Source organism: Bos indicus x Bos taurus, chromosome 29 (genome assembly GCF_003369695.1).
Source record: "Bos indicus x Bos taurus breed Angus x Brahman F1 hybrid chromosome 29, Bos_hybrid_MaternalHap_v2.0, whole genome shotgun sequence".
Classification (NCBI taxonomy): Eukaryota; Metazoa; Chordata; class Mammalia; order Artiodactyla; family Bovidae; genus Bos; species Bos indicus x Bos taurus.
The window spans coordinates 504,346-531,782 of record NC_040104.1 but is presented as its reverse complement, the minus strand read 5'-3'; the positions used below and the strand labels follow the sequence as shown (position 1 = coordinate 531,782).

The 27,437-nt window shown below is 61.8% G+C and overlaps 2 protein-coding genes across 6 annotated transcripts in view; one reads left to right on the top strand and one right to left on the bottom strand.

The window, feature by feature from the left end:
* Positions 1-1,132: 1,132 nt before the first annotated feature.
* TMEM80 (transmembrane protein 80) lies at positions 1,133-6,566 on the bottom strand. 5 transcript variants are annotated; one of them, XM_027532602.1, is made up of 6 exons: positions 6,063-6,566; positions 4,038-4,057; positions 3,193-3,286; positions 3,012-3,104; positions 1,846-2,051; positions 1,133-1,302 (listed from the first exon to the last, which is right to left on the bottom strand). In XM_027532602.1, exons 1-5 carry the CDS (start codon positions 6,079-6,081, stop codon positions 1,846-1,848), a joined length of 432 nt encoding a protein of 143 aa, XP_027388403.1. In that variant the 5' UTR covers positions 6,082-6,566; the 3' UTR covers positions 1,133-1,302. The 5 variants fall into 5 exon arrangements, with proteins under 5 accessions (XP_027388403.1, XP_027388407.1, XP_027388405.1 ...); XM_027532606.1 differs by having other exon boundaries at positions 4,038-4,202; positions 6,176-6,246; XM_027532604.1 differs by having other exon boundaries at positions 1,133-2,051; positions 6,176-6,325.
* A 260-nt stretch (positions 6,567-6,826) lies between these two features.
* The window catches only part of DEAF1 (DEAF1 transcription factor), a 28,452-nt gene continuing 7,841 nt past the window's right edge, over positions 6,827-27,437 (top strand). The window contains exons 1-11 of the mRNA XM_027532600.1: positions 6,827-7,182; positions 9,564-9,661; positions 10,953-11,082; positions 11,343-11,489; positions 12,108-12,247; positions 13,644-13,709; positions 17,285-17,411; positions 18,060-18,188; positions 19,249-19,377; positions 20,708-20,955; positions 27,337-27,426. Of these exons, the coding sequence (XP_027388401.1) occupies positions 6,894-7,182; positions 9,564-9,661; positions 10,953-11,082; positions 11,343-11,489; positions 12,108-12,247; positions 13,644-13,709; positions 17,285-17,411; positions 18,060-18,188; positions 19,249-19,377; positions 20,708-20,955; positions 27,337-27,426 (1,593 nt within the window). The 5' untranslated portion in view covers positions 6,827-6,893. The remainder of the gene's footprint in view (positions 7,183-9,563; positions 9,662-10,952; positions 11,083-11,342; positions 11,490-12,107; positions 12,248-13,643; positions 13,710-17,284; positions 17,412-18,059; positions 18,189-19,248; positions 19,378-20,707; positions 20,956-27,336; positions 27,427-27,437) is intronic.

Below are 27,437 nucleotides of genomic sequence, written 5' to 3'. Positions count from 1 at the left end.
TGGCGGGGGTTGGGATGCCTATGGCCCAGGCTGTCCTTGAGTGGCCGGGCAGTCGGCGTGAAGGCGCTACAGGCAGCGACCCCCGGCCTCAGGCCAGGCCGCGACCCCCGGCCTCAGGCCAGGCCGCAAGCTCTGCCGGTAGTTGTCTTTCCTCCTCCTGAGCTGACCCCCCCAGGATGCTGCTGCCCACCAAGCTGGGTGAAGAGGAAGTGAAGAGGAGGGCAGGCGCCCCCAGGGCTCTCCTACTGTTCCTGGGTGGGGGAAGCAGGAAAGCGTGTGTGGGGCGCCCGAGTCCCAGGGTCGAGGAGAGCCGGGCAGCTTGCCAGGAAGCCCCGGGGGAGGAGGCACCTGTCCTGGAATGTTGGTGGCACTGCCCCTTCCCACACTGTGGGGACCTCCCTGCCCACGGCCTGGGGTTCCAGGCTAGCTTGCACAGGGGTGCAGGGAGTGGCTTCGTCCTCCGGCCCAGCCCTGCCCCTGAGCCCTGGCGAGCCCTGGCTTCCTGATTCTCCCCATCTGCTGACAACCCCAAGGGGAAGGCAAGCCTGCCCTCGCCCGCTCTTCCTGGAGGCTGAGCCTGAACAGGCAAAACGGGAGAAGGGAGCTGCCGAGGTGGGCACCCTCTGCTCTTCAGAGCAGAACTGACCCCCTCAAGGATGCTGCTGGGAGCCTGGAGTCCCAGACTGCCTGTGGCTACCTCCAACATGGAGTGACCTGTGGCCAAACTGATGGGGGTGTCTAGGGCCTGGCCCAGATCCTCAGGAGGGTCGCAAACCCGGAAGGCATCAGGCATCTTGCCACAGGGAGTGGCTGTGGCATCCTCAGAGGCTTCCGGAGCCTACGCGGGGTGCAGGGGGTGGGACTCCACAGGAGGGCGCCTCGCATGCCCTCGGGTTACAGGTGCTCACGGGTGCTGAGCCCAAGGAGTCAGGGGGCAGAGAGGCGCTCCCGTGCCCACTCGGCCCTGAGGACAAGACCAGTGGGGTGATAATTCGGCCCCCCTCTCTGAGGCCAGCCCCGAGGAGGCCCAGGCCGGCGGAGTGCTGCTCCAGAGCTGCTGGGCCTGGGCCCTGATGGACCTGACCTGGGTGGAGGGAGAAGCCTGGAGGCAGGTGGCTTCAGTCAGGGGCAGTTCAGGGAGGTACAGACGTTCCTTTATTTTAAAGATACAACGAAGAAAAAATATCCAGATATTCAAACACAGTGTTATTCGAAACAGAGAAGATGTGCAACTGAAACAAACGCAGGAAGGTCACTAGAAAACACCAGCTCAGATTCCTCCCGGGAACACTCACCGAGGATCTGTGAATGGCACAAATCCCCAGAGAACGCTGCCGCCAGCTCCCGCAGGTCTGCAGCGTCCAGATCACCTTTCCTCAGCACCCCCGGGGAAAGGGGGACTAGGCAGCCCGCGAGTACCTCCTGTGGGAGGCAGAGCCCAGGACCCCCAGGCTGCCCTGCAGCTGCAGGGGGAGCAGAGAGCCGCAGCCCCTGCCTGGGGTGGGGCGCCTTGGACCCTGGGAGGCTCTGACCTGGCCGCCTGCTTTCCGAAGGGCCTCAACCCCCTCCGCACCCCAGGGATCACCAGCCAGAACCGGAACCCTCTCAGGTTCCACCCCCACCCTGTCCCCCGAGCCTGCCCAGGGCCCCTGCCGCAGCACTCTCTTCTGCCCTGGTGCCCAGCCCCACCTCTGCCACGCACACCCCACCGCAAACACACAGTCTCTCTAACACTGGGGCCGGTGAGCACAAAGATGCCCTTCCTGCTCGAGGGGACAGCGGGGGACCACCTGCCCTGAGGAGGGCTCCTGTCCAGGGCTGTCCCACGGGGCTGGCACTGCTCACCTAGCTGACGAAGGCAGCAATGGCCACCACCTGCAGCACGGCCTCCAGGCCGCGGAGTGCCAGGAGCGGGGCGCCGAGGGCCGAGTCCGCACGCAGTACCAGGGTCTGCCAGAGCAGGAAGTAGGCAGACAGCAGGGCGCTGCCCACGGTGAGGACCAGGCTGGCGGCCAGCGGCACCTCAGCCTCCATCAGGTTGCCTGTGGTCCCTGGAGAGCAGAACAGACGTGATGGGCGGGCAGGGCCTTCTGGACATGGGCGCCTGGGAGGGCCCTGGTGGCGCAGCTGTGAGACCAGAGCCAGTTTCTGACTGTCATGGGGCATCCGAGGGTGTCAGGGGGCGACCCCGAGTGACCATCACGGGGGACAGGAGTGCCCGAATGAGGCCCTGCTCTGGATGACCATCAGGGGGACGGGAGTGCTCTACTGAAACCCTCCTGAGTGACCATCACGGGGGACAGGAGTGCCCGCATGAGTGACCATCACAGGGGAGGGAAGTGCTCTCACTGAGGCCCAGCTGTGGGTCTCCAGGTCAGCAGTGGTGGGGCAGCAGCAGTCTAGATTTCTGAAAGTGATCCCAACTGTCTTCTGACAGCTTTTCCTAATTCCACATGGACTGAGAGGATTTTCTTTAAAATCTCCAAAACCGTTTTCCTCTACGCTGTCATTCTGGAAGATGTCACACACACTCACAAGAAGACGAAGCGGCTGCACGTCTCATAACCCAGCGGCAGGCACGTAAGACGCTCACCTCCAGCCGCCCCAGGTGGGGGCGCAGAAGATGCCCCAGGGGCCCCGGGGGTGAGGGGCACCGGGAGACAGGGCGGGGGCAGAGGCCGTTCTCACCCACCCCGCTCCCGCGTCACATGCTCGGGGCCCCAGCTGTGCCCGCTGTTCTCGTCTATCCGCCGCTCTGGAGCAGGAGGGGAACACACAGCGTGACCTCCTTTAAGAGATGTGCTTGTCTGTGTGCCTGCGACCGGGAGTGGGGAGGCCTGGGCGCTGGCGGTGAGCTGTGAAGCGGGGAGGGGGACACAGTTCTATCAGGGCTTCTACGCTGTGGGGCCTTAGGAGACCAACTGTGGTACAAAGTGATGCATGTTTAAAGGTTCCATGTGAAGCTAGCAACGCCGGTGTCTCAAGTACTATACGGTTTTCAGTCAACTCACCGAAATATAACCGAATCGCTTCCAGAATCCCCATCAGAAACAGCAGAGTCAGGTCGAGGACCAGGCAACTGTGAGGATAAGTGAAAACCTGACCTGGAGACAAACCAGCAACAGAGCAGAGGTCTCGTCACAGGCGCCAGGGCGCCCACACCTTCGCGCTGCCTCTTTCCGCGTGACTCACTTTTATACACGAGCAGCAGGAGCGTAGCTAGGAAATACAGGGCGTAGTACGTTCCACTCAGACAGAGCAGCATCTGCAGCGGGAGCGACGAGAGCTGGCCAGCGGTTAAGGACTCTCAGGCCCAGCAGACAGCCCTGCCAGGGCACCCGCCCCAGGGAGGCCAACAGGAGGCTCTGACGTCTGTTCGGAGGCCCTGCAGGTGGGTAGGTCCAGCCCAGGCCCCTGCGGGTGGCCATGGAGACCTGACCACCAGCCCCTGCCAGGCTTCCAGTGCCGCCTCGCCTGGCAGGACCCCTGTGGGATGGGGGGCGGGGCTGGGCTTCCCTCCCGGGACATTGTCGCCTGAGGACCCAGCACACCTCTGGTGACCGTAGGCTGAAAGCCTCAGCTTCCTGGGCTTTCCCAAGTGCATCACCCTGATCTGGGTCCCAGTTATAAGACTGAAAGCAGAAAATAACTTTTCCTCATTTTCTTCAAAGAAAATGTCTTTCTTTGAGGGATGGGGGCGGGGGGACAGTTAAATTTTTTGCCCAGAGCTTTGCTCAGCTCCAAACACTTGTCATTTCTCTAAGTGTTCCAGGCGAGGGTTTTCAGTTTCCTGTGCCTCCTGGGTGGGAGTCAGGCAGCTGGCAGCGCGGGGCTGAGCAGGAGGCAGTGGTGGAGGAGGTCTGTCAACTCTCTCCACCTGGCAGAGGATGCCCCCCCCCCAACTCAGAACCCACAAGAGAGGTGGTGGTGGGGCTTAAAGGAGCAAAAAGCAGGAGCCAGGAGCCAACTGCAGGTGCCCTGTGTGGAGGCCTGGGTCCTGGGCTGACAGAGGGCCAGGGGACAGAGCAGCAGGATACCACCGTAGAGGAAGCTTTCCCTGGAAGAGAAGGAACCAGTCAGGGAGGCCCCAAGTCTTGGCCTGTTCTGTTGTCCAGCATCACTGGCCCACAGCGAGGCTCCTTTCCGACACCTCTGCACCCGTCATCCCTCCAAGGAGGATCTGACCACCTGCTGTGCTGAACCTGAGGCGGGGAGGCAGGGCGTCCTGACAAGGTGAAGCCCGGACGCACGCTCAACACCAAAGGCCAGGACAGAGGGATCTGCTCCATCGCCGGGGAGGAGCCAGACCCGCAACTTTCTTGTCTCCTGTGGCTTCTGCACCTGGCCACGCGTGTGCAGATGAAGACCTTTTCTCATTCAAGTCTTTGCTGTTGATAAGAGACATTTGCTTTTCTCTGGAATTTTATTCATAAAATTAAATCTCTCCCCAAATAAGCATTTTCTAAGCCAGCAATCCAAGTTCTTTCCACCCCTTCCCACCACACAGCAGTTATGCATTCTCCCTGCATCGTGAGATGAGTGTGGGCCTCAGAATCTGCCAGCAGCAGGTGGGATGGTGCTCTCTCCCACACCACATCCTCCTTAGTCCCAAGCAGGCAAGAGAGAAACCTTTGGCCTGAGTGAGCTCTGGGGGACATCAAAGGGTTAGACCCTGCTCCCTGGGCAGATCCGAGGTCCTCTAGGGAGTCTCACTTGGGTAGAGGTCTTAAGTGGTTGGAACGGGACATGAGCGACAGAGAAGCAGCAGGTGCTGAGTGCAGGGAGCCAAGGCGGGTGCCAGCCCCATCATTAGTAAAACCCGCGTGGCCATACAGGAAGAGTGGGCTCTAAGCCGGATGCACTGTTTCCCAAGCCCGGGGAAGCTCGGAGGCCTCACTACCTGTCACCATCTGGGTGGACTTCTCGCTAATCAGGAGTTTCCTCTCTTCCGATCCTTCTCTTGACAGTGCGCTGCAGACCTTCAGATCTGCCGCCTGATCATTGTTACAGACTGAGATGGTGGGGCTCAGGGAAAATACGCTGTAGAAAACCCGTCAGCTATTTGGGATTTAAACAATGAACGGCAAAGGGTAGCTACGGTGTTCCAATAATTTTCGATCTACAGAAAGAGGCTCATTCTGACAAGACAGCCCGGGCTTTCAGGACTTCACATTTTTGTCAATGATCTACTGCAATAACAATGCGGCTGTGAGCAGGTGTCCATGTTAGTCACTCAGTCGTGTCCGACTTTTTGTGACCCCATAGACTGTAGCCCGCCAGGCTCCTCTGTCCATAGGATTCTCCAGACAAGAGTACTGGAGTGGGTTGCCATTCCCTTCTCCAGGGGACCTTCCCGACCCAGGGATCGAACCCGGGTCGACTGCAAGCGGAGTCTTTACAGTCTGAGCCACTTGTCAGAAGTTGGATGCAGAAGCAAAGAGAACAAACGTCCTCCCTTTGGTGACACAGGAAGGGTGTGAAGGGACCGTGCCCTAGTGGGAACGCGATTTTCACCGCATGAGAACGTGCAAACTTCAGACCGGCGGCCCGGCACCAGTCCGCGCTTTGGAACTCCGCGGCCGGAAAGCCCGGCGGGCGCTCAGAGCGCGGACAGCGCCGCCGGCGGGCTCGGCGCTCCAGACCCCCGGGCCCCGACGGCGGTGCGGAAACGGCTCTTCCCTCGGGTCGAGCGCCCCGGCCGCCCGGACTTCGCACGGGCCCCGGCGAAGGGCGCCGCCGGGCCAGGCCGAGCCGAACCGGGGAGCCCCCGCCTCCGGGCCTCAGACCAAGCCGTCCCGCTCGCTGCTGGCCGAGAAGCACAGCGGCGCCCGTCTGGGTCGAGGGGCGCCGCGCGTCGCCCGGGGGAGCCGGGACCGCACCGCCGCGGGCCCGGGGCCGGCTCTGCGGGCGGCGGCCTCACCTAGTGAACACGCTGAGTCCACTGGTTAATAACACGCGCGAGGTGTCCCCGCACCGGGAAGAACCGAGCCAAGCGGACCGCTCCCCCGGGGGGCCCTCCGGGACCTCCCGCCCCCGCCCCTCAGGCGCCGCCAGCCGCTCACCTCGCCGCGGGGCCGCCATCTTGCCCCCGGGCCCCGCCCCGCTCCTGCCCGCCCCGCCCGCCGAGTCCGCCGCGATCCCGGCAGCCTCTCGGCGCGGGACTCGAACGGAATACCTTCGGCCATTTTCGCTTCTGCTCCCGAAGGGGCTCGACGGCGCCGCGTTTCGGGACTTGATTCCGAACCGTGGCCGAGGCCCGATTAGCCTGTCCGACAGCGCTCGGGCACTTTCGGCCAGGAGGAGGAAGCGAGCCGAGACGCGAGAGGATCCCGGCTCGGGAGCGTTCGGCTCCTCTCGGCTCCTCCTCGGGCGGGCTCGGCTCCCTAGGCGGGCGGAGCCGGTGGCGCAAGAGTTTCTAGGCCGGGCCGCGCCGCGTCGGAGGCCGGCAGAGTCGGCTTCACAGTAGGTGCCTTCGCCGGCTGAGGACACGCCGGCGCGGCCTCCTGAGCGCGGAGAAGGACTGGCGCGGAGTCGCTCGGAAACCCTCGGGCGGCCTCGGACCAATTCGGGCTGACTCGGCTCCGCACTTCGGCCCACTTCGGCCCAAGTCGGCCCTCGTCGTTTCTGGACTGCAGGCCTCGGCTTGGCTCGACCGGGCCGCTTCGTGCCGGTTCGGCTCCTGTTCGGGTGGCGCCGGCTCGGCTCGGCAGCCGGCCTCGGGCGGCCTCGGGTCGGCTCGGTTCAGCTCGGCTCGGTTCGGGCGACCCTCCTCTGGAAGGCTCGGCTCGGCTCGGCCCGGCTCGGGCGGCCTCCTCGGGCGGCGCGCTTCGGGCTCTGTCCCGGCCTTCGGGCGGCCCCGGCCGGAGCCTTCGGGCGGGCTCGGCGGAGTCCGGATGGAGGACTCGGACTCGGCCGCCAAGCAGCTGGGCCTGGCCGAGGCGGCGGCGGTGGCGGCCGCGGCCGCTGTGGCGGCGGCGGCCGCGGCCGCGGCGGGAGGCGAGGCGGAGGAGCCGGTGCTCAGCAGGGACGAGGACTCGGAGGAGGACGGAGACTCGGAGTCGGAGCGCGAGACGCGGCGGGTGACGGCCGTGGCGGTGATGGCCGCCGAGCCCGGGCACATGGACATGGGCGCCGAGGCCCTGCCGGGCCCCGACGAGGCCGCCGCGGCCGCCGCCTTCGCAGGCAAGTGCCGGCCGCCCGCGGTTCGCGCCCACCTGCCCGCACCTGCCGCGCGCCCGCCCTGCTGTCTCGTCCCCCGCGCACACCTGCCCTGCCTCTGCCCAGCACATCCGCGCACGCACGTCGTGTGCCCCGTGGTCCCTGCACACCTGCCCCGGGGAGCGCCCCGGCCCTTTCCTGCCGCACACTTGCTCCCTGAACGCCTTTACCTCCTTTCAGGATTGCGTTCTTTCCGGAACCTTCTCAGCACCTGCCTCTTGCCCTGCCCGTTCTCCCTTCCTTATGTCCTGGTTGCTGGTGACACGGGGGTCAGACCCAGGTCCTGTCCTGGAGGAGCGCGGGGATGGGCGTATCTGGTCACCTAGAATCCTGCTGGCCGGGTCCAGATGGCACTCGAGCCCTGGGGAGTGAGGCGTGCTCAGCCAGGGAGAGCCCGCAAGCGTTGGGGGCAGTGGCTCTAGAGGCCAGGACCCTGTTCCTCAGTGCCCCCTCTGGCCTGTCCCCATGACCGCCCCCCCCCCCCCGCCCGTTTCCTTGATGGGTCTTCCCTTCCACGTTTTTGTTCTTGATGAATAGAACATGCTCATTCTCAAGGTTCCTGAGCCACGCCCCAAAGCGCCCTTTAGAGGTTGTGCCTCCCTGGGACACCATCCTGAAGGAGGTAGAGCCTTTCCCAAGTGACGGTCCCTCCCACCTGAGGCTCCCGGTTGGCCCACAGAGCCAGGCGCTGGAACCTTTGGGGAGTGTCCTGGGGCTCTTCTTCCAGAAGGAACTTCGTGGGTTTCAGAACTGGACAGCGGCCTCCGCATCCAGGTTCTCCTGCGTTTATCTGGCGCTGGAGGTGCTGGGTGGGGCCAGCTCCCCTGCTGCCCGCCTTGCCTCTGGTCTGCCTGTGCTGTGGTCTTTCGGGATTCTCGCAGAAGCATGGGAAGAAGGGTTTGTGGCCCTTAAACAAGGGTTCCACTTTCGTTGCTAAATTGGTTTAACATTGAGATCTTGAATACTTAGACTTTTCTTCAGGTTTATGTTATATGCACACATCTTTCTGAAGGCGGAAAAGAACTATGATGCTGTTTGTCCTAATATCAGAGAAATGTATTGCATCAGGTTTTTTTTAATTTTTGACTTTCGATTTTGCTGGGTCTTTATCGCCGCGCGGGCTTTGCTGCTGCTTCGCCGCTGCTGGCTGTGAGTGGAGCCTGCTGTCTAGCGGTGGTGCACAGGTCTCTCGTTCCAGCGGCTCCTCTTGTTGCGGAGGTCGGCCTTGGGGTGTGTCGGCTTCGGTGGTTGCACCTCCTGGGCTCTAGAGCACAGGCTCAGTAGTTGGGGTGCATGGGCTTACCTGCCCTGCTGCGTGTGGGATCTGCCCAGACCAGGGGTCGAATCTGTCTCCTGCGCTGGCAGGTGGGTTCTTTTTGAGCCACCGGGGAAGCCCCAGTGTCAGGTGTTTGTTTTTTTCCTTGCACAGTTTTATAGTTGTGTTTTTTGAGTGTGTTAAAACTTGTTTGTTGTGAGTTACTGAGGTCAGGTGACTCCTGGGTTTCAGTAGCTCAACAGGACGTGTGCTGGGCTGAGGCTCCCTCCTCTGGGCTGCTGGCCAGCTGTGTAGACCTGAGCATGGGCTCAGGCCCCTTAGCCCCAGGCTCCCTGGGAAATGGTGGAGAAGACACACGGGAGAGGGATTTTCAGAGCAATTCACAGAGCACAGTGAGCACCCTCTGTCAATCTGAGCACCTCTGCCAGGCACAGGCCCAGCTAGGCTTGGGACATTCTGGAATGCGGTGCCACCCCTGAAGTGGGGCGAGCATCAGGGGAAGGCTGTCAGGGCAGCCCATCAGGTGTGGGTTGTGGGGCGGCGGTGCAGGGAGGTGGGGTACGCAGGCTGCTGGGAGGGGCCAGGCTCCATGTTGGGGGGCGGGGGGCACCGACAGGTCTGATGGGTTTCAGGAAGAAGAGGTCAGTGGCAGGTCGAGGTGATGGAGGGGGAGGGAGGGATGGACCTCAGCCAGAACCGTGCTGACCCGTGGGGTCTGGGAGGGTCCCCACAACAAGGGACGGGACTCTGGGGTCTGAGAAGCTCCTTCTGGGTGGTTTTTTTTTTCCCCAGGAGGGAGCACAAGGCCAGGGCAGTTTGGCAGAGCTGTGACCAGCTCAGTGGGTCTTCACCGTGCGTGACAGGCTCTGCGGGGATGGAGAGGTAGCCTCTTATCCTTGGAAGGATCAGGTCTATCAGACTGTGTTCTGGAAACATTGGTCGGGCATTTCATGCCCAGGGTTAGGCCTCCCTTGGCAGTTCAGGGACCTGCCGTGGCAACTGCCCACCACCCCGTCCCCTGGTGGCCTCTGGCTCCAGCCAGGCGCTGAGTCAGGCTCCTGTGTTGCAGAGGTGACCACCGTGACAGTAGCCAACGTGGGTGCCTCGGCAGACAACGTCTTTACCACGTCTGTGGCGAATGCGGCCTCGCTCTCAGGCCACGTGCTGGTAAGACACTAGGGCCAATTCCGGCCCAAGGAGGGTGGCCCGTTCCCCGGGGACCCTGAGCCCGCCCTCCGCCGAGCTCCCCAGGGGGAGCGGGAGCACGCCTGGGGGTCTGTACACTTGAAGCAAAGTTGTCACTGGGACAGCGACTGGCAGGAAGCTCACTCGCGAGTGTGAGGGCGGCAGGTCAGTGGAGGCCTCGGGGACGCAGGTTTAAGAGCGTGGGTTTATATGCTCTGGTGCCCAGAGACACCGGCCGGTAGCCAGGCAGCAGCTCCGTGCCTCGGGCCGGTATCCGACCCAACAGCGGGCTCTCTGGTCCTAAGGGTCGGGAAGTTAGGGCGCCCGCGTCCACAGGCTCTGACGACAGGAAGGCCCGGAATCTGGTGTGACCTTCCTGGACACCGACAGGGAGAGGGCGGCTCGAGTTTCCGCACGTCCCGCCTGCCTCATTAGAAAGACCCTTTGTGGCTCTCGAACCAGCACAAAACGTTCTGCTTTTCTGCTCCAGAGTCGCACGAGTCCAGCGATTCACACTCACGCAGGGCTGACGCCCTGACTGAGGCAGTGACCCCGCAGGTCTGTGAGAGCAGGCCGGGTGTGCGTGTGCCTATGGGTGGGGGCCCTCAGCCCCGCAGTCGACTCCTCACCTCCTCTGGTGTGAAGGCAGCGTTTTCAGAGAGGAGCAAAGGCCTCTGCCTCGGTGCTTCCCTCTCAGCGTGGTAGCAAGAGCACGTCCCAGACCTCGGTGTGCAGGGTCCCTAGTCCACTGCAGGGCTATCTGGGCGAGGCCGTGAGGTGTGCCTGGGGGCAGTCGGGGTGGGCTCGGCTTCCTCACGGGCAGTGGGGCGTCTCACTGGCCGGGGGGAGGCAGTTGAGGTCACAGCAGCATACAGGCCCGTGGGGAGGCGTGTGGGCAGTGTGGCTTGGGAGGCCCCTTCTCTGCGTGGGACTTGGGCATGAGAACAGGTCCCATACCAACCGGATCTTGGCTCCTGTACCAATGGACTTGGCCTCTTGGAGACCGTCCCTTGAGACCTGTGACCTCGTGAGAGCTTTCCAGGCAGAAGAGAGGGCCTTTCCTGTGCCGGAAGCGTGTTTATCCCTTAATTTGGACAAGCCACATGAGCATTTGCTCGGGGCCACGCAGACCTCGCCTCTGGTTGGTCTTGGCTCAGTGTCTGAAAGAGGCCCCCCTGGGGGTGGTGTCATCTGGAACCTGTCTGGGGGACCACAGCCTGGTACAGAGGGGTGCCGCGGCTGTCTCTGAGACAGTGGGTGTTCTGTCCTGCAGTCGGGCAGGACAGCCCTTCAGATTGGGGACAGCCTGAACCCTGAGAAGGCCACACTTATCGTCGTGCACACGGACGGCAGCATCGTGGAGACCGCCGGGCTGAAGGCACCTGCAGCCCCTCTCACCCCAGGTACCGTCTGCCCACTCCAGGCCTCCGGGGCCAAGTGCCCCCTGGGCTGCTGTGTATTCCTGGGTGAGCTTCTGTGTTTTGTGGGGAACTTGAATATCGAATACTGATTAAGTAGAAAATGTTCCAGGCAGTGAGAGTTGCCCAGGATTGTGGGGGCGGGGTGCTGAGCTGAGGAGGACCTGTGAGAGTCGAGCTGTCCCTGTGCTTCCCTGTGGTCCAGGCTGTGCTTAGGGTCTCTCACGGTGCTTTCTTTGCTCAAGGACCTCAGTCTCCTCCCACTCCTCTGGCTCCCGGTCAAGAGAAGGGTGGCACCAAGTACAACTGGGACCCGTCGGTGTACGACAGCGAGCTGCCCGTGCGCTGCCGCAACATCAGCGGCACCTTATACAAGAGCAGGCTTGGCTCAGGTGGGCGGGGGGCGGGCCCAGGAGGATGTGGGTGGGCCCAGGTGGGCGGGGGCGGGCCCAGGAGGATGTGGGTGGGCCCAGGTGGGCGGGGGCGGGCCCAGGAGGATGTGGGTGGGCCCAGGTGGGCGGGGGCGGGCCCAGGAGGATGTGGCTGGGCCCAGGTGGGTGGGGGCGGGCCCAGGAGGATGTGGCTGGGCCCAGGTGGGCGAGGGGCGGGCCCAGGAGGATGTGGGTGGGCCCAGGTGGGCGAGGGGCGGGCCCAGGTAAGTGAGGGGTGGGCCCAGGTGGGTGTGCAGCCTCCACATAAGCTGGGGTCAAGGAAGGCTGTAATGGCATAGACTAGTTAAACAAACAGGCGCTTTGAGGGGGCCGTAGGCCCGGACCATGTTTCCTGAGGTCTTGGGTCCACTTGGTGTCCGGTCGGCAGGAAGCTCTGCAAGTGGGCAGAGGTCATCAGCTCCACGAGGGAGGGGGTCGAGGCATGGTGCCCAGGGCATCAGGTGGATGCTTGGGCATGTGGTCAGATGCAATGCCCGCGGGTGTGGGTTCATGGCGGGGTGCAAGGGGGCAGTTGGCCTGGTGTGAGCAGGGAGCACAGCAGGTGGCCTGTCCTTTCAGGAGGCCGGGGTCGCTGTATCAAGCAGGGGGAGAACTGGTACAGCCCCACCGAGTTTGAAGCCATGGCAGGAAGGGCTAGCAGCAAAGACTGGAAGAGGAGCATCCGCTATGCGGGGCGGCCACTGCAGTGCCTCATCCAGGTACCCCAGCGCTCACCTCCCCACCTCCCGCCTCCCAGGGTGTCAGCTACGGGGCTCTGAAGGCCCACAGGCCAGAGTCAGACAGATAGCGTTTGAGTCCTCCACTTACTTGCCGTGTGACCTGGGGCAAGTCACTTAACCTTTCTGTTTCCCTGTGTTTCGAATGGGACGTTGAGCAGGTTTGCACAGTACCTTGTGCAAGGATGAGGAATGGATGAGGCAACACAGCTTCCATTTCAGTGAGCACACGTGAGTTCATTTATTAACAGGAGAAAATCAAATGGAAGTTTAATAACGTGTGTGGCAGAGAGACCCAATAAGACTGAGTAACTCTGTCCGTGACTTTCTGAAAGATACCAACCGTCTCTCTTGAGCTTATCCAAGGGGAGAGGGCCCCTGCTCCTGTTTCCAGTTTAGCTCCTGGGGTTGGCAGAGGCGTCACGCCCATACTCCCTGGATGGGAAAGGTGGATGGTGTGTGCAGAGAGGTTCTGGAAACAATGGGTTCCATCCTCATGGCGGGGGTCAGGGTAGAGCTGGTTGGAGCCTGGGCCTGTCGCTTGAGGGCCACCCTCTCATTTGTTGTGGTGTCTCAGATCCTCTCCGGTGTTGCCATGGCTCTGAGACCCTGTCCCGTGTCGCGGTGTCTCTGAGGCCCTCTCCTGTGTCATCGTGTCTCTCACGCCCTCTCCCGTGCTGCGGTGTCGCAGTGTCTCTGAGACCCTCTCCCATGTCGCGGTGTCTCATGCCCTCTCCGGTGTTGCAGTGTCTCTCACACCCTCTCCCGTGTCGTAGTGTCTCTCAGACCCTCTCCCGTGTCACGGTGTCTCACGCCCTCTCCCGTGCCGCGGTGTCTCCGAGACCCTCTCCCATGTCGCGGTGTCTCCGAGACTCTCTCCCGTGTCGCGGTGTCTCACGCCCTCTCCCGTGTCACGGTGTCTCACGCCCTCTCCCGTGTCACGGTGTCTCCGAGACTCTCTCCCGTGTCGCGGTGTCTCTCACGCCCTCTCCCGTGTCACGGTGTCTCTGAGACCCTCTCCCATGTCATGGTGTCTCCGAGACCCTCTCCCATGTCGCGGTGTCTCCGAGACTCTCTCCCGTGTCGCGGTGTCTCACGCCCTCTCCCGTGTCGCGGTGTCTCACGCCCTCTCACGTGTCGCGGTGTCTCTCAGACCCTATCCCGTGTCGCGGTGTCTCATGCCCTCTCCCGTGTCGCGGTGTCTCACGCCCTCTCACGTGTCGCGGTGTCTCACGCCCTCTCCCGTGTTGCGGTGTCTCACGCCCTCTCCCGTGTCGCGGTGTCTCACGCCCTCTCCCGTGTCACAGTATCTCATGCCCTCTCCCGTGTCGCGGTGTCTCACGCCCTCTCCCGTGTCGCGGTGTCTTTTGAACCCCAGGATGGCATCCTGAACCCTCATGCAGCCTCCTGCACCTGTGCCGCCTGCTGTGACGACATGACCCTGGTGAGTGCCCCTTCGGCCCCTCTCCGGCTGCTTCCCCCTTACTTTCCCCTCAGACTCTGTTCTTCGGCTGTTGCTCTGGTGGCTGAGGCCTCAAGTGGGCCCCTGGACTGCTCAGAGGACCCAAAGGGGACCTTCCTAGATAAAGTAAACCGCGTGACGTCCCCGTCCTGCCCCCCCAGGCTTTTCTCACGGTGATGACAATGCGCTGTTTTACGTTTTGCATTTTTAACATCATTTTGTAAAAAATATCGCACGGAACTGCTTTGTTTAGAGAACACTAACGTCTTCGCAAGTCTTTGCTTACCCGGGTCCCTAACTGTTAAAGGCGGGCGTCGTCCCGACTGACTCCGCTGAGCGGCGTTCAGCGTGAGGCCAGTGTGCCCTGTGTGAACCACCAGCTTTGTTTCAGGAGTTCTTATTATTGAATATTATTTTTAAATGTCTCAAAAGTTAAAAACCTGCTTAATGAGGTTTCCTCTTAAGAATTTTTTTAAAGGTTTTGTTTTTAGTACTTTTAAAACACTTATTTACTTTTGGTTGCCCTGGGTCTCTGCTGCCGTGCGGGCTTTCTCCAGCTGCAGTGGGCGGGCCGCTGTGCTCGCAGCGTGCGGGCCTCTGGCTGCGGAGCGCGGCTCTGGGGCACGCAGGCCTCAGCAGTGGCCGTGCCCGGGCTCGGTATTGTGGTGCACGGGCTTAGTTGCTCTGCAGCATGTGGAATCTTCCCAGACCAGGGATCGAACCCGTGTCCCCTGCATCGGCAGGCAGATTCTCATTCACTGTACCATGAAGGAAGTCCTCCTTTTTAAAGTTCGATCGCTCATCTGGTTAACTATTAGCAGCTGTGTAGGAAAGCCAACTGGAGAGACGTTCTTGACTGGGAAAACCAAATATCCTAAAACCGTCTAGTTTGTATACAGATCACATGTGATTCTAATAGAACGTTGTTGTTCAGTCACTGAGTCTCGTTCGACTCTGTGACCCCACGAACTGCAGCACACCAGGCTTTCCTGTCCTTTACTATTTGCCAGTTTCCTCAAACTCATGTCCAGTGAGTCGATGATGCCTTCCAACCATCTCATCCTCTGTCACCCCCTTCTCCTCCTACCCTCAATCTTTCCCAGGATCAGGATCTTTTCCAGTGAGTCGGCTTTTGGCATCAGGTGGCCGAAGAATTACCCAGCAGGATATTTGTGTGAGAATAAGATACTTTTAAAGTTTGCTTGAGGGGACCGGCAGGTGATGTTCTTGGATATCCTGCAGGGCTCAAAGGAGCAGAGCAGGAGGTTTGCCCCATTAGGAAGTGTGGAACACACAACAGGATTGTCTGTGGTCTCTGCAAATGCCGAAACCCCAAGGTGTCACCTGCAGGGTGGAACCTGGATGCTGAAAGCTAGAAGCTGCCAGAAGAGAACTCAGGGATGCTATGGACCTATGGGGTGGCAGCCTCTGTGTGGGGAACGTGTTCTTCTCCCCAAATAGATCTACAGGTTTGACGTGGCTCCCTTCACAGTCCTGGCAGGATTTTAAGGATTCTAAGGTTTCTATGGAAAGGCAGAGGAGATGGAATTGCAGCAGAGCTCTGAGAATGAAGACTAAGACTGCAGAGGCCACAGCTCGGGCCCCAGACCTGCCAAGTGGTGTCCTTGGGTGAGAGTGTGTGGTTTTGCGGAGGAGGGCCTGTCAATCTAGGGGCAGACCAGCCACCCACACTCGGACCCAGAAGGCGTGGGGCCAGTCGGACACTGTAGGCATAGAGTGACCCTTGACCCAGACGTCCTACTTCGTATACCAGTGAATTAAAAGTGGATTCTAGAGTCAGATTTGTTGAAAACAAAATTAAAGTTTCTAGAAGAAAATCTGTGATCTCAAGTTAGACCTGGGGTTTCTTAGACGTGGAACCACAGGTGCAGTCCACGAAATAAAGTCTCGTACGTCTCCTTCGTCAAACGGACACGCTTTGGCTCCGAGTCAGGAACGGTGGTCTGCAGAGCTCCATGGGCCAACCCCCAGAGACATAACCCTCATTGGCGAAATAATGGAAAAACCTGCTTAGAATCTCTGAAAGCTGTCCTGGTGGCATATAGCAAAAAATATTTATCCAGGAGAATTTTGTGAGTCTGGTGTGTGAGCCAGGGCCTGTTCCCTGCCCGCGGCCCTGCTCGGCTGAGGGAAAGCTCCGCTCCAGGCCCCCGGCCCCATCGTCCCGGCCCCACTCGCCCGTACCCCACACGGTGGAAGTCCCCGCGGTAGTCACGGCAGCAACAGGACCACGGAGTTAGGCTGATGGCCGTGAGTGCTGCCCAGGCTCCGCTCCAGGGCAGTGTGTGGGCGGATGCCAGCTAAGCGACTGTCCTGGGGCGTTTCCTCTAGATGGTGTCCCAAAAGCCCCCAGCACAGAGCCCCAGGTGCCTGGATCCCACAGCGGAGCAGTTTGCAGAGGGTAGAGCAGTCGGCTGGAAAGAGCAGAGCCAGCAGCTGGTGCGGCAGCTTGACTGCTGCTGCCCGGAGGGGCCGCGGGGGACAGCTCGTGCAGGACTCCAGCCGGGAAGCCTGGAGGAGAGCAGACGTCTGCACGGCGGTCCAGTACAGCGCCCAGGATGTCCAGCTTCAACAGAAGTCATGAGACGTGTAAAGGAACGGGGGTGTGTGGACCCCACAGAAGAGCAGCAGCAGGCAGTGGACCCTTCCTGTCGTAGCAGCAGCTGACAGGGCTTCCAGGCAGGCTCCGTGTCTGCAGGGCGGAAGCGTCCTCAGCAGGGGTCTCGATCTCGGTCTCGGTCTGCGGGGCCGGGGCAGGCACCATGGCCTGGGTGCCACCACCAGGCACCACTCCCGGGGCAGCAGCAGCACACGTGGGCTTTCTCACAGCTGTGGAGGCGGCAGCCCGGGTCCCAGCGCTTGTTTGCTGCTGGCAGGGGCTCCTCTTGGCCTGCAGGCTCTCACTCACGTGGCAGTTAGGGGGTGTTTCTGGTATTTCCTCCTCCAGGGACACTAATCCCACCAGGTTAGGGCCCCCCCCATCCTTACTCCTAATGCAGCCACACTGCTGGTTGAGACCTCACAGTTCAGCCCAGAAGGTGTGACAACATCTCATCACGTGGAGAAAAATCACAAAAGGGAGGAGCCCAGCGGAGATCCTGGGGTTGAGAAGAAAGTCCACGCTTGGGTCCACAGCACATGCGGAAGGGCAGCAGGGAGGGCCAGTTAGCCCACGGGGTCTCGGGCACGAGCTGGGAGGCTCCCCAGCCTTCCCCTTGTCCTGCCTTGGTGCTCCATCTAGGGCCTCTGCTCCTGCGCGTCTGGGCCTGTGGGGCGCCCCCTGGCCTCGTGGGCCCTGTTTGTTTTCTGTCTCCTGGGCATTCCTGAAACTCTGATGTGGACGATGCTCACTGTTTGAAGCGCTTTCACTCACTCGGTCTCCCTGAAAGCACCTCTTCTGTTACTTCGAGGCATTGGGGGCTGAAGAGAGCTAAGAGCTGGGCGTGTCCCTGCGTGGGTGCGTCCCTGGGCAGGGCAGCCGTCGGGACAGAGTCGGGTGGTTCCCTCACATCTCCCTCTGTCCCCCCACCCCCTAGAGCGGCCCCGTCAGGCTCTTCGTGCCCTACAAGAGGCGCAAGAAGGAGAGCGAGCTGCCGGCCACGCCCGTCAAGAAGGACGCACCCAAGAACATCACCCTGCTCCCCGCCACCGCCGCCACCACCTGTGAGTGTCCGCGCAGCCCCTGCTGCCACGCGCGCTCTTAGTGTGTGCTGCTCACGCGTGTGGCCAAGGGCTTTGGGTCTAAAACGGCACAGCTCCTGCTCCCAGAGGCTCCTTGGCCTCCTGGGTCCCGGCTTCTCCTCCGCATTGGCTTCATGCCAAGTGCGCAGGTCTGGGTCTCGGGCAGCCCCCCGCCCTCAGAGGCTGCGTACGCCCCAGTGGGCAGGCGAGGCTGGTAGGAGTTGAGGGAGGAGCCCTTGCTCCTGAAACCTTGAGACGGTGGGTGGGGGTGGAGGGAAGACCCAAAGGGAGGGAAGGTCTGGGGGCTGATGGGTCCTCAGAGACTGTCCACGACCCAGTGGGTCCTTTGGGGCCTGGAGGACACGGAGCTCTGAGATGCTGGGAGGCGTGGCTGCTGTTTCTCTTCAACTTCAGTGAGTGTTTTCCTTAGAGAGGGTACACACATGTGTGTGTTTAGGATCCAACAGCCAGAGCCGCCTCTGGGGGCGTGGGCCTTGCCCTCACTGGCGCTAGGCACCACCCTGTGGAGATGGGCTGGGGGGCCCCCGGGCACTGCTGTGCACCCCACGCCACCCCTGCCCCATTGGTGGGTTTCCGGCTGGCCGAGTAACGGCTGCCCTGCCCTTGCAGTCACCGTGACCCCCTCAGGACAGATCACTACCTCGGGTGCGCTGACCTTTGACCGGGCGTCCACCGTAGAGGCCACTGCGGTCATCTCGGAAAGTCCAGCCCAGGGCGACGTCTTTGCAGGAGCCACAGGCAAGTGGTCTCAGCCCTGGTGCCCTGGCCCCGAGAGACTCCCCTTTCACCGGCAGGAGCCATGGAGACCCCAAAGGAGGGAGTGGGGCTGGGGGCTTGGCCGGTGGTGGAGGACCAGGACCTGAAAAGCTGAGGCTGCTGGTGGAACATAGAGAGAGCCGGCGGGCAGAGGCGCCCTGTGCATCTGTAAACTCTGAGGCCACGTTAGGGAGCAAAAGGGAGCAGCGGGAGCCCACCTGCTCCTGTGCCATCCTGCCCCACTCCGGGCCCCCGCGCGTCGTTGGTTCTGGTTCCTTCCGGGCCCCCGTGCGTCATCAGTTCTGGTTCCCTCCCGGCCCCCGCGCCTCATCTGTTCTGGTTCCCTCCGGGCCCCCGCGCCTCGTCGGTTCTGGTTCCCTCCGGGCCCCCACGCGTCGTCAGTTCTGGTTCCCTCCGGGCTCCCGCGCGTCATCAGTTCTGGTTCCCTCCCGGCCCCCGCGCCTCATCTGTTCTGGTTCCCTCCGGGCCCCCGAGCCTCGTCGGTTCTGGTTCCCTCCCGGCCCCCGAGCCTCGTCGGTTCTGGTTCCCTCCCGGCCCCCGAGCCTCGTCGGTTCTGGTTCCCTCCGGGCCCCCGCGCGTCATCGGTTCTGGTTCCCTCCCGGCCCCCGCGCGTCGTCGGTTCTGGTTCCCTCCGGGCCCCGGCGCTGTCGTCGGTTCTGGTTCCCTCCGGGCCCCCGCGCGTCATCAGTTCTGGTTCCCTCCCGGCCCCCGCGCGTCGTCGGTTCTGGTTCCCTCCGGGCCCCTGTGCGTCATCACTTCTGTTCCACTCCCACCCCTGGCGCTGTCGTCGGTTCTGTCCCCCTCCGGGCCCCAGCGCTGTATTCGGTTCTGGTTCCCTCCGGGCCCCTGCGCGTCATCAGTTCTGGTTCGCTCTGGGCCCCAGTGCGTCGTCGGTTCCCTTTCCTTCTGGGCCCCTGGCGCTGTTGTCTCAACAGTCCGCTTCCTCCACTTGTGAGCTCGGGGGCTGTCTGGCTGGGCGCGTAGCAGCGGGGTCACGGGCATGGCGCCCCTCTCCGCACAGTGCAGGAAGCGAGCGTGCAGCCTCCGTGCAGGGTCGGCCACCCGGAGCCCCACTACCCCGGTTATCAGGACAGCTGCCAGATCACACCGTTCCCAGAGGCCGCACTGCCGACGTCTCATCCCAAAATAGGTGAGTGAGGAGGAGCCCCGCTCCCGAGGTCTGGGGAGGCAGGGCTGTTTGTAGACCGGAAGCTACTGCCAGATGCTAGGTGGGGCAAGGCTGCTCACCTAGTGCCCTGTGCCCTGCAGAGCCTAGAATCTGCCGGGCTCCACCCGGGACGCTGCTCTGGGTCAGTGTCCCCGAGGGCACTTGTCCCCTGGCTTCAGGTGCGAGAGTGTGCGTGTCCGTGACTCACTGGCCTGAAGCTTGCCAGCACGTCCTTGTGTGTGTGTATCTGATTGTCACCACCTGCCTCCCCCGACCCACCTCCTAAAGCCTAGCCCCAGCCCCGGCAGAGCCCCGGCAGGCTGCGGCCAGCCTCAGGGGTGTTCACCCACGTGGCCGCGGCACTCCTGCCTACCTGCTCCTTGCTGATTCCAGTGTGGACTCGGGGTTTCCTGTTTCCTTCAGGGCGGTGCAGCCTGTTCCTGGGGTGATCGTGTCGGGGTGGGTTCTGGTCTAGACCGCGGGGCCCCCGAGAGCAGCTGCTGCCCCCTCTGTCTGCCCTGTCCCACTGCCCCTCCCCTTAGGTCCCGCGCAGCGAGGGCTGGAGGCTCGCTTCAGGGTCCTGTCTTCCAGACCCCATGCTTCCGCTCCCGGGGGCGGGTTCACAGCCAAGGTCTGGCCACTCTGTGGGTCTGGCTCCTGAGCACTGACTCTGCATCTCGTGCAGCTCTTGTCTAGTGGTTCACCCAGGAGCTGAAAATGGGCCTTGGTGGGGCATTTGCGCCAAGGACTCAGCCGGTGCTCCCATCAGGGCTTTTCCTCAGAGGAGGCCGACGTGCACAGCAAGGCCTGGGTGCGCGTGTCTCCCCCGGGGCATCTCTGCCCAGGTCCCTTGGGACAGAGGTGGGCAGGCCTCGTGCGTCCAAAGTGTGAGTCTCCATGTCCTGTCCAGAGCCAGCGTCGCCCCAGGTTCCCTTTCCACCCCCGTGATTTCTTCTGCAGCTGAGAGGAACCTGCCCCCCGCTAGCCCTGATCTGTGCCCCAGACCCCGTGCCCACAGACGGCCCTGAAGTTTTCTGTGTGAGCAGAAACGAAACCAGGAGGCTTCAGCTCCTGCTTGCACTTGGCGTGCCATCCGTGGTCGGGCAGCTGTAGCCGCAGCAGGGGTCAGAGGGGGCGCCGGGGGGGGGGGGGGGGGGGGGGGAGGGCGTCTCTGCACCTGCAGTACCTTAGGTCCCCTCTAGGCCTGCGCTCTGTGCACCAGCCCGGTCTCCCTCACTCAGTGAGAACACGGAGGCCCTTGGAGCCAGGTGACGTGCTGACTCCTTGCTCTGTTTTGCTTCCCTCGGGCTAGTGCTGACGTCCCTGCCGGCCCTGGCAGCGCCGCCCTCCACCCCCACCAAAGCTGTCTCCCCCGCGGTGGTCAGCGGGCTGGAGGTGTCGGAGCAGCGGACCTGGCTGTACCTGGAGGAGATGGTTAACTCCCTGCTCAGCACCGCGCAGCAGCTGAAGACGCTGTTCGAACAGACCAAGCAGGCCAGCTCCTACCGGGAGGCTGCCGCGGCCCAGGCCAGAGCCCAGGCGGACGCCGAGCGGAAGGAGGTACCGTCCGCGCCACGGGTGTGCGCCGCCTTCCCGGGCAGGGGCGCAGGGGGCGCACACACAAGTGAAGCTTGTCTGCTAGCGAGGCAGGCGTCCCCCTCGGGTGTTCAGCTCTCACACACACTCCAGTACCACCTGTGGCAGACGGCGCGCGTCCCGTCAGGCCAGCCTCCCCGGGGACTGTCTCCTGTGACGCGGAGTCGCGGGGGCAGTGGGGGTGTTGCCGGTCACAGTTGCTGTGGACTGTAGTTTGTAAACGGACCACGTTGATTTTTTCTCACCAAATCTATATAAGAAAAATTTTCACTTTACTACTTTTTGTAGACAACAGGAAAGAAAGTTTTATCGCATTCTTAATTATGCTTTTGTTTTGCTGAGGCTTGCAGAATCTGGCAGGGGGCTGGGGAGGACTGTCACAGCCAGGACGCAGTGGGCTGAAAGCCCACCTGCGTCTTGTGGAGGCCCCTTTACTCTGATGGGTCCCGAGCGGCCGCTTAGCACGGTCGCCTGTCTGCTGTCGGCTGATTCTGACCCTCTGGTCGTCTCAGGACCCGCTGTGCGCACTCCTCCCCTTGCACCTGGGGACACCCTGCTCCTGCTGGTTCCAGGCACCTTGGTTCCAGGCACCTTGGTTCCAGGCAGAAGCTCTGAGCTCTGCTGGGTTCTGTGTGCTCACCTGGCAAGCGCGGGACTTGGTCCTCACGAGCAGCTGAGCTGGCTGCTCCCCCGCCCGTCGTGTGGGGATCTGTCTCGGCTTCCGCTGCTGGGCATGGCTGTAGGCCTGGTCTGGGCAGGACGGGCGTGGTCTTGCTGCTGCTCTCATGCGTGGGGCTGCAGGCTCTCCTGGAGGGGGTGGGGGCACCGTGGGCACAGCTGTCTCGCCCATTGTTTCTGCTGGCTCGGCCCCGTGCTGGCTCCCTGGGGACGGCCAGGGCCTGTAGCCACCGTGCATGGCATGCATTTCCTTGGTTTCTGGCCATCTGCAGCTCTAGCCTCAGCCTTCTGCCCACACCCTTCCCTCCCCTGCCCCAGGTTCAGCGTCACCACCCACCTCCCCGCCAGTTCCTGCCCCACCTGCCAGGGCCTCCCCCCAGCCAGGCCCCCTCCATTCCTGCCAGCTCTCCTTGCTTTCCAGACCTCAGATCGCTGCCTTCTGGCTCCCTGGTGACTGTTGGGAGGGTCAGCCTGCAGGCTGCTCTGGTGACCCGAATGACAGCTGCCCCTTTTTCTCTTTGGCTTGGGAGGTTGTTCGTCTGAGCCACAGTGGTCTCGTGTTGCTCAGAGACTAACTTTTTAATCATTTAATATTTGCATATTTCACATTCATAAGCATTTTACTACTTTTATTTTTTAAACGTTTATTTGTATCTGTTTTTATAACTAGTCTCGTTTGTTTTTGTGTGCTCATGCTTTCACATTTTTATGATCTTATACTTTAGAAAATCCCTAACATACATGATGAAAGCGTGTTCTTTTTCTCGTTGAAATACGGTTCACATGCTGTAGGACTCACCCCTTTAAGGTGTGCAGTCCAGGAGCTGGCTCACACACGCATTCAGTCCCCATTGATTCCAGGGCTCTTCACCTCCCAGGGAAGCCCCGGGCCCATGAAGGCCACCCCACCCGCCCCGGTGCACAGTCCAGGAGCTGGCTCCCACACTCGTTCAGTCCCCGTTCATTCCAGGGCTCTTCACCTCCCAGGGAAGCCCCGGACCCGTGAGCACCACCCCACCCACCCCCAGGTCCCTGCTGTACTCACCCGCTTCCTCTCTCTGACTCTGCCTGTTCCCACCCACCCCAGACCCCGGTTACACTCACCCACTTCCTCTCTCTGACTTTGCCTGTTCTGCACATTTCTTGGAAACGGGAATCACACAGGATGTGGTCTTTTGTGTCTGGCTCCTTTCCCTGAGCAGTGTTTCCACGATGCGTCCATACTGTGGCCTGGATTAGCGTTTCACTCCTGTTCACGACTCCATGTCAATCGCCGCGTCCCGGGCTGCTTTTCACTCCTCGGTCAGTGGACGCTGCCAGTGTCTCTGCCCTCTGACCTCTGTGCACAGCCGTCTGCGTGGATGTGTGTGCTGCCCCTTCTCCAGGGGGTGAGGCTGGGAGCCCAGCCGCCGGGTCCGTGGAGGCTCCCAGTTCACTCAGCAGCTGCCAGCCTGTGTGCCAGCCTGTGGTTGCCTGTCCGACGCCCACCATCGTGTGTGCCCTGCCCCTGCTGAGCCTGGGGGCTGTGGGGGAGACCCTTGTCCTTGTTTAGAGTCCAGGGCCGGGAGTGCAGGTGTGGGGAGACTGCTGTGCACCCCCCAGCTCAGCAGTCAGACCAGCTGGACAGTGGGCAGGTGGCTCGGGCTGCTGACCAGGGCCTCCTCCCAGGAGGGAAGTGCAAGAGGAAGCGGTTTAGCTTTCAGTTTGACATCTTTCATAGATTTTCTTGGACTTTCTTTCAGAGAATAAACTACGAGTAAGTTCTGTGAAAACTCTCCGACGACGGATGGGCTGAAAGAGAAAGTGTAGGTTAGGATGCAGCGTGGGTTCCCACCTGGTTGGGTCGTGTGGGTATTTTCAGGGCCCTGTGCTGGGCCAGCTGCCTGGGTTTTGTTTCTCAGATAGGACCAGCCCACAGTCATGGCCAGGCTCATCCACACGAAGGGTCCAGAAGCTGAATTCCTGCCGTGCAGACCTCTTGATGTGCGTGTCCGGCGGGTCAGCCAGGAGCATCTGGCATGGCGGGGTTGCTCAGGTCCCCACCCATGAAAGGCTGGGCTGTGCATTTTGTTTGTAATTTCATGTATTTCTAGGAAACAAATGCAACATGAGATGCCTTTACACTTAACAGTCCTGTTTGGTGGAAGATGCTCAGCCTCTAGTGAGAGGCTTGAGCCTCCTCCTCCACTGGGACATCATCACATGTCCATAACCTGAGTTCCGACACTGGTGGGGCTCACAGGCAGGCCCGTCCTCTCTCGGGAGCCATTGGTGTGACATGTCCTCACATGGCTGTCCTGTAAGCTGGACACACGGCCAGGGGAAGCAGGCGTCCTCTGTTCTGGCATCACTGGTGGGTGGAGCCGGTGCCCGTGTGTTCTGTGCCCGCTCTGGTGGCTCCAGGCTCCTCGGGTGACCTGGTTCTGTTTCCTGCAGATGTGGGTTGACCACCCTCTGTACCTAGTGTGCTCACCTTTGTAATTGCTGATGTGTCTGAGCCATGGCCCCTGCAGGCCACAATGCCTGGACGCTGGGTCTTGGGAACCAGACTTCCTGGGGAGCCTTCGCCAGGATCATCTGGGTACTGAGGGGTCATGACTTGACTCATGCGAGAGAGGCACCCAAAATGTGTCCCTGAAGCAGATGGCAGCAGTGAGAAGTGGCCTTCAGGGTCTGGGTGGAAGGAGCCAGAAGGCTGGGGGTGGAGGGGGCACGGGTCTGTCATGGAGGGGCTTCTGGGCACCTGACAAGCCCCCTACTCTGGATCACATGGCAAGAGGCAGGCACCCCACCCCGGATCGCACAGAGAGAGACCCCCCACCCCAGATCACATGGAGAGAGACCCCCCAACCCCACGGATCACACAGAGAGGCCCCCCCTCTGCGGATCACATGGAGAGAGACCCCCCCAACCCCACGGATCACACAGAGAGGCCCCCCCACTGCGGATCACATGGAGAGAGACCCCCCCCACCCCGGATCACACAGAGAGGCCCCCCCACCGCGGATCACACGAAGAGAGACCCCCCCAACCCCTGATCACACAGAGAGGTCCCCCCCACCGCGGATCGCACAGAGAGGCCCCCCCACCCAGGATCACACGGAGAGAGACCCCCCCACCCCACAGATCACAGAGAGGCCCCCCCACCCCGGATCGCACAGAGAGGCCCCCCCACCCAGGATCACATGGAGAGAGGACCCCCCCCACCCACGGATCACACAGAGAGGCCCCCCCACCCCAGATCACACGGAGAGGCCCCCCCACCCCGGATCGCACGGAGAGGCCCCCCCACCCCGGATCGCACGGAGAGAGGCCCCGAGGAGCTGTTGCTGTAGAGCCTGTCGGGAGGAGTCCACAGCGTGCTCTCAGCTCTGAGGGGCGTGTGTAGTGGGGAGGAGAGAGTGAGGCCGCACGGCCCACGGAGAGGCTCCACGTGAGACCCCGGCGCTTGCCTGCCAGGGAGGGAACCGGGGTTGCTTCTTGGATGTTTCATGTGGAATTTCTTAGAAAATCAAATTTTAGCCCAACTGAACTATCAGAGAGGTTTAGTCAGTTTTACCCATGGGGCATTTGTGTTGCGTGTGTATAATTAGCTCAGCAGAGATTAAACAGGGCAGGAGACCAGACGCCCTTCCCATCAAGGACGCCACGTCCAGCAGAAACCAGCCATGTGGCTGCAGGGCGCTGGGCCTGTGCTGTGGCCGTCTCTGTGTCCCTGGCTCCTTCTCGGGCCTACACTGGTCATCCGACTTCCCGTCAAGAGGGAAGTGTGGTCAGAAGAGCCGCTATGCTGAGGGCTCCTTCCAGTGCCACGGGCACACAGCAGACACTGTTCTCAGCACTGGCGGAAGCCCAGTGCCCGTGGGTCAGCAGTGCCGTCTCTTCTGGCTGCAGGTGTGTCTCCTATGGCTGCTAGGGGGAAGGCTCTCGCGTTTCTCTCTTCTCAAGGCCTTATCTCACTCCAGGGTCCAGCTTGGCACGTGGCCACGTTGGAGGTTCCAGCTGTGAAGTGCAGCAGTCCCCTTTTCCTCACCGGGCACGCTGGTGGGGGCTCCTCCTGGACAGGGCTGGTGTAGTGTTTCCAGAACCCTCCCCCGCAGATTGTCTCTAGTCCCTTTGTGTCTGAATGGACCCAGGGGGCCCGTGTTGTGGGCTTCACTCAGCTTGTTGCATCTTAGGCGGCTGGAACTCTCTCAGTGTCTCCCAAGTCCCTTACCTGGCCCTCTGAACTCCTTCCTCCTCTCTAGGACTGGAAGACCCCCCAGGCCCAAACTGGGGGCTCCCTGCCCCGGCCCTGTAGTTGTTTAGTCAGTCAGTCGTGTCCGACTCTGTGACCCCGCGGACTTCAGCACTCCAGGCTCCTCTGTCCTTCACTATCTCTGGGAGTTTGCTCATGCTCCTGTTCTTTGAATCGGTGATGCCATCCAGCTCCAGGCCTGGAATCAGCCGTGGAGAATGAATGGTCTTAGGAACCAAGATCTGGGCCTTGCTGGCCGGCGGCGCAGAGCCGTGTGGGTCCTGGCAGGCGTGTGCAGACCTTGCCCCGGGTGCTCTCCGCCGTCCGCCTCCCCCTGCACGTGTGCTGATGTGTCTGACTTGGATCCCGGGCTTCTGGTTATTTTGGGTTAAGAAATATTTTTCCCAAAGGAATATGTTGGGAAGGCCCAAGGGATTGGAAATACTTTCTGCACACAAGCAGCGCCTGCCCCCCAAGGTTCATCACAATGCAGGCCTTTGCTTCAGGTGAGAGGCGTTTACCTGCTGTTGTCCAAGGACAGCCCTGGTGCTGGGAGCACAGCCAGGGTGGGCCCAGGTGCTGGTGGGGGTCGGGGTGCGGCGCGAGGGCTCCCAGACGAGAGGCAGGAGGGTCCTCGGGGCCCCAGACCTCGCAGGCGGCTGCCGGCTGCTCCACGCCCAGTGCCGAGGGCTCTGCAAGACCTCTGCTCTCCCCGGAGAATCTCTTTGTCCTGGAAAGGAGAGGCAGGGACGAGCCAGCTTACTGCCTCGGAGCCCCTCTGATGCTGGAGTTTCCTGAAGAAGTGGGGGATGGCAGGTTATAGGTGGGAAGTATTGGTCAGCATTGTGGTCAGCAGAGAAGGAAGCTGAATCCAGAACAGGAACCAAGACACAGCATGCTGTTTTTCCCACACAGCCCTCCACCGGCCAGAGCAGGGGTCTGGCCTGCAGCGTGCTGGGGTCCTGCTGCCTGCCACCGTGTGTGGGTGCACACACTGGCCCGGCCCCATCACCCCCTTGCACTGCCCCCTACCGCCTCTCCCCGCTCTAGAAGGAACAGCGGCCCGCTTTGTGGGAAAAGCACACAGAAGGCCCAGCTCACGGAGCCCAGCTGGTGGGCTGGGGCACCTGGGTGCAGGACAGGGGGCACCCAGGCTGTTAGTGGGGTCCAGCTGAGGGCCTCCGGGGCCTGGCCACTCAGGGGCTGGCCCTGACGCCTGAGAATTCTGGTCCTCCCAGCTTCGCCTTCTGCACACTGGGTGGAAGTGAAATCCCTGCAGTTTGGAGCAAGGTTGGCCTCCAGCCCCCTGCCTCCTGCTCAGAGTCTGTAAGGCAACGGCGGGAGATGCGGGTCGGTCTGGTCCCGGTCACCAACTCCTCTTCTGTGTCTCTGGGCAGCGTGCCCACCACTGACACCCTGTCCTCTTGCAGCAGTCCTGTGTGAACTGTGGCCGCGAGGCCCTGAGCGAGTGCACCGGCTGCCACAAGGTCAACTACTGCTCCACCTTCTGCCAGCGCAAGGTAGGCCCCGC

Bases quoted from the DNA above. Each gene is read 5' to 3' on its own strand.
- TMEM80 (XM_027532602.1), bottom strand. The intron at 3,287-4,037 runs GTATCCTGCTGC...ACCGCTGGCCAG, and splicing joins GGAAAGCTTCCTCTACGGTG to CTCTCGTCGCTCCCGCTGCA. The intron at 2,052-3,011 runs GTGAGTTGACTG...TCTGCTCTCCAG, and splicing joins AGCGATTCGGTTATATTTCG to GGACCACAGGCAACCTGATG.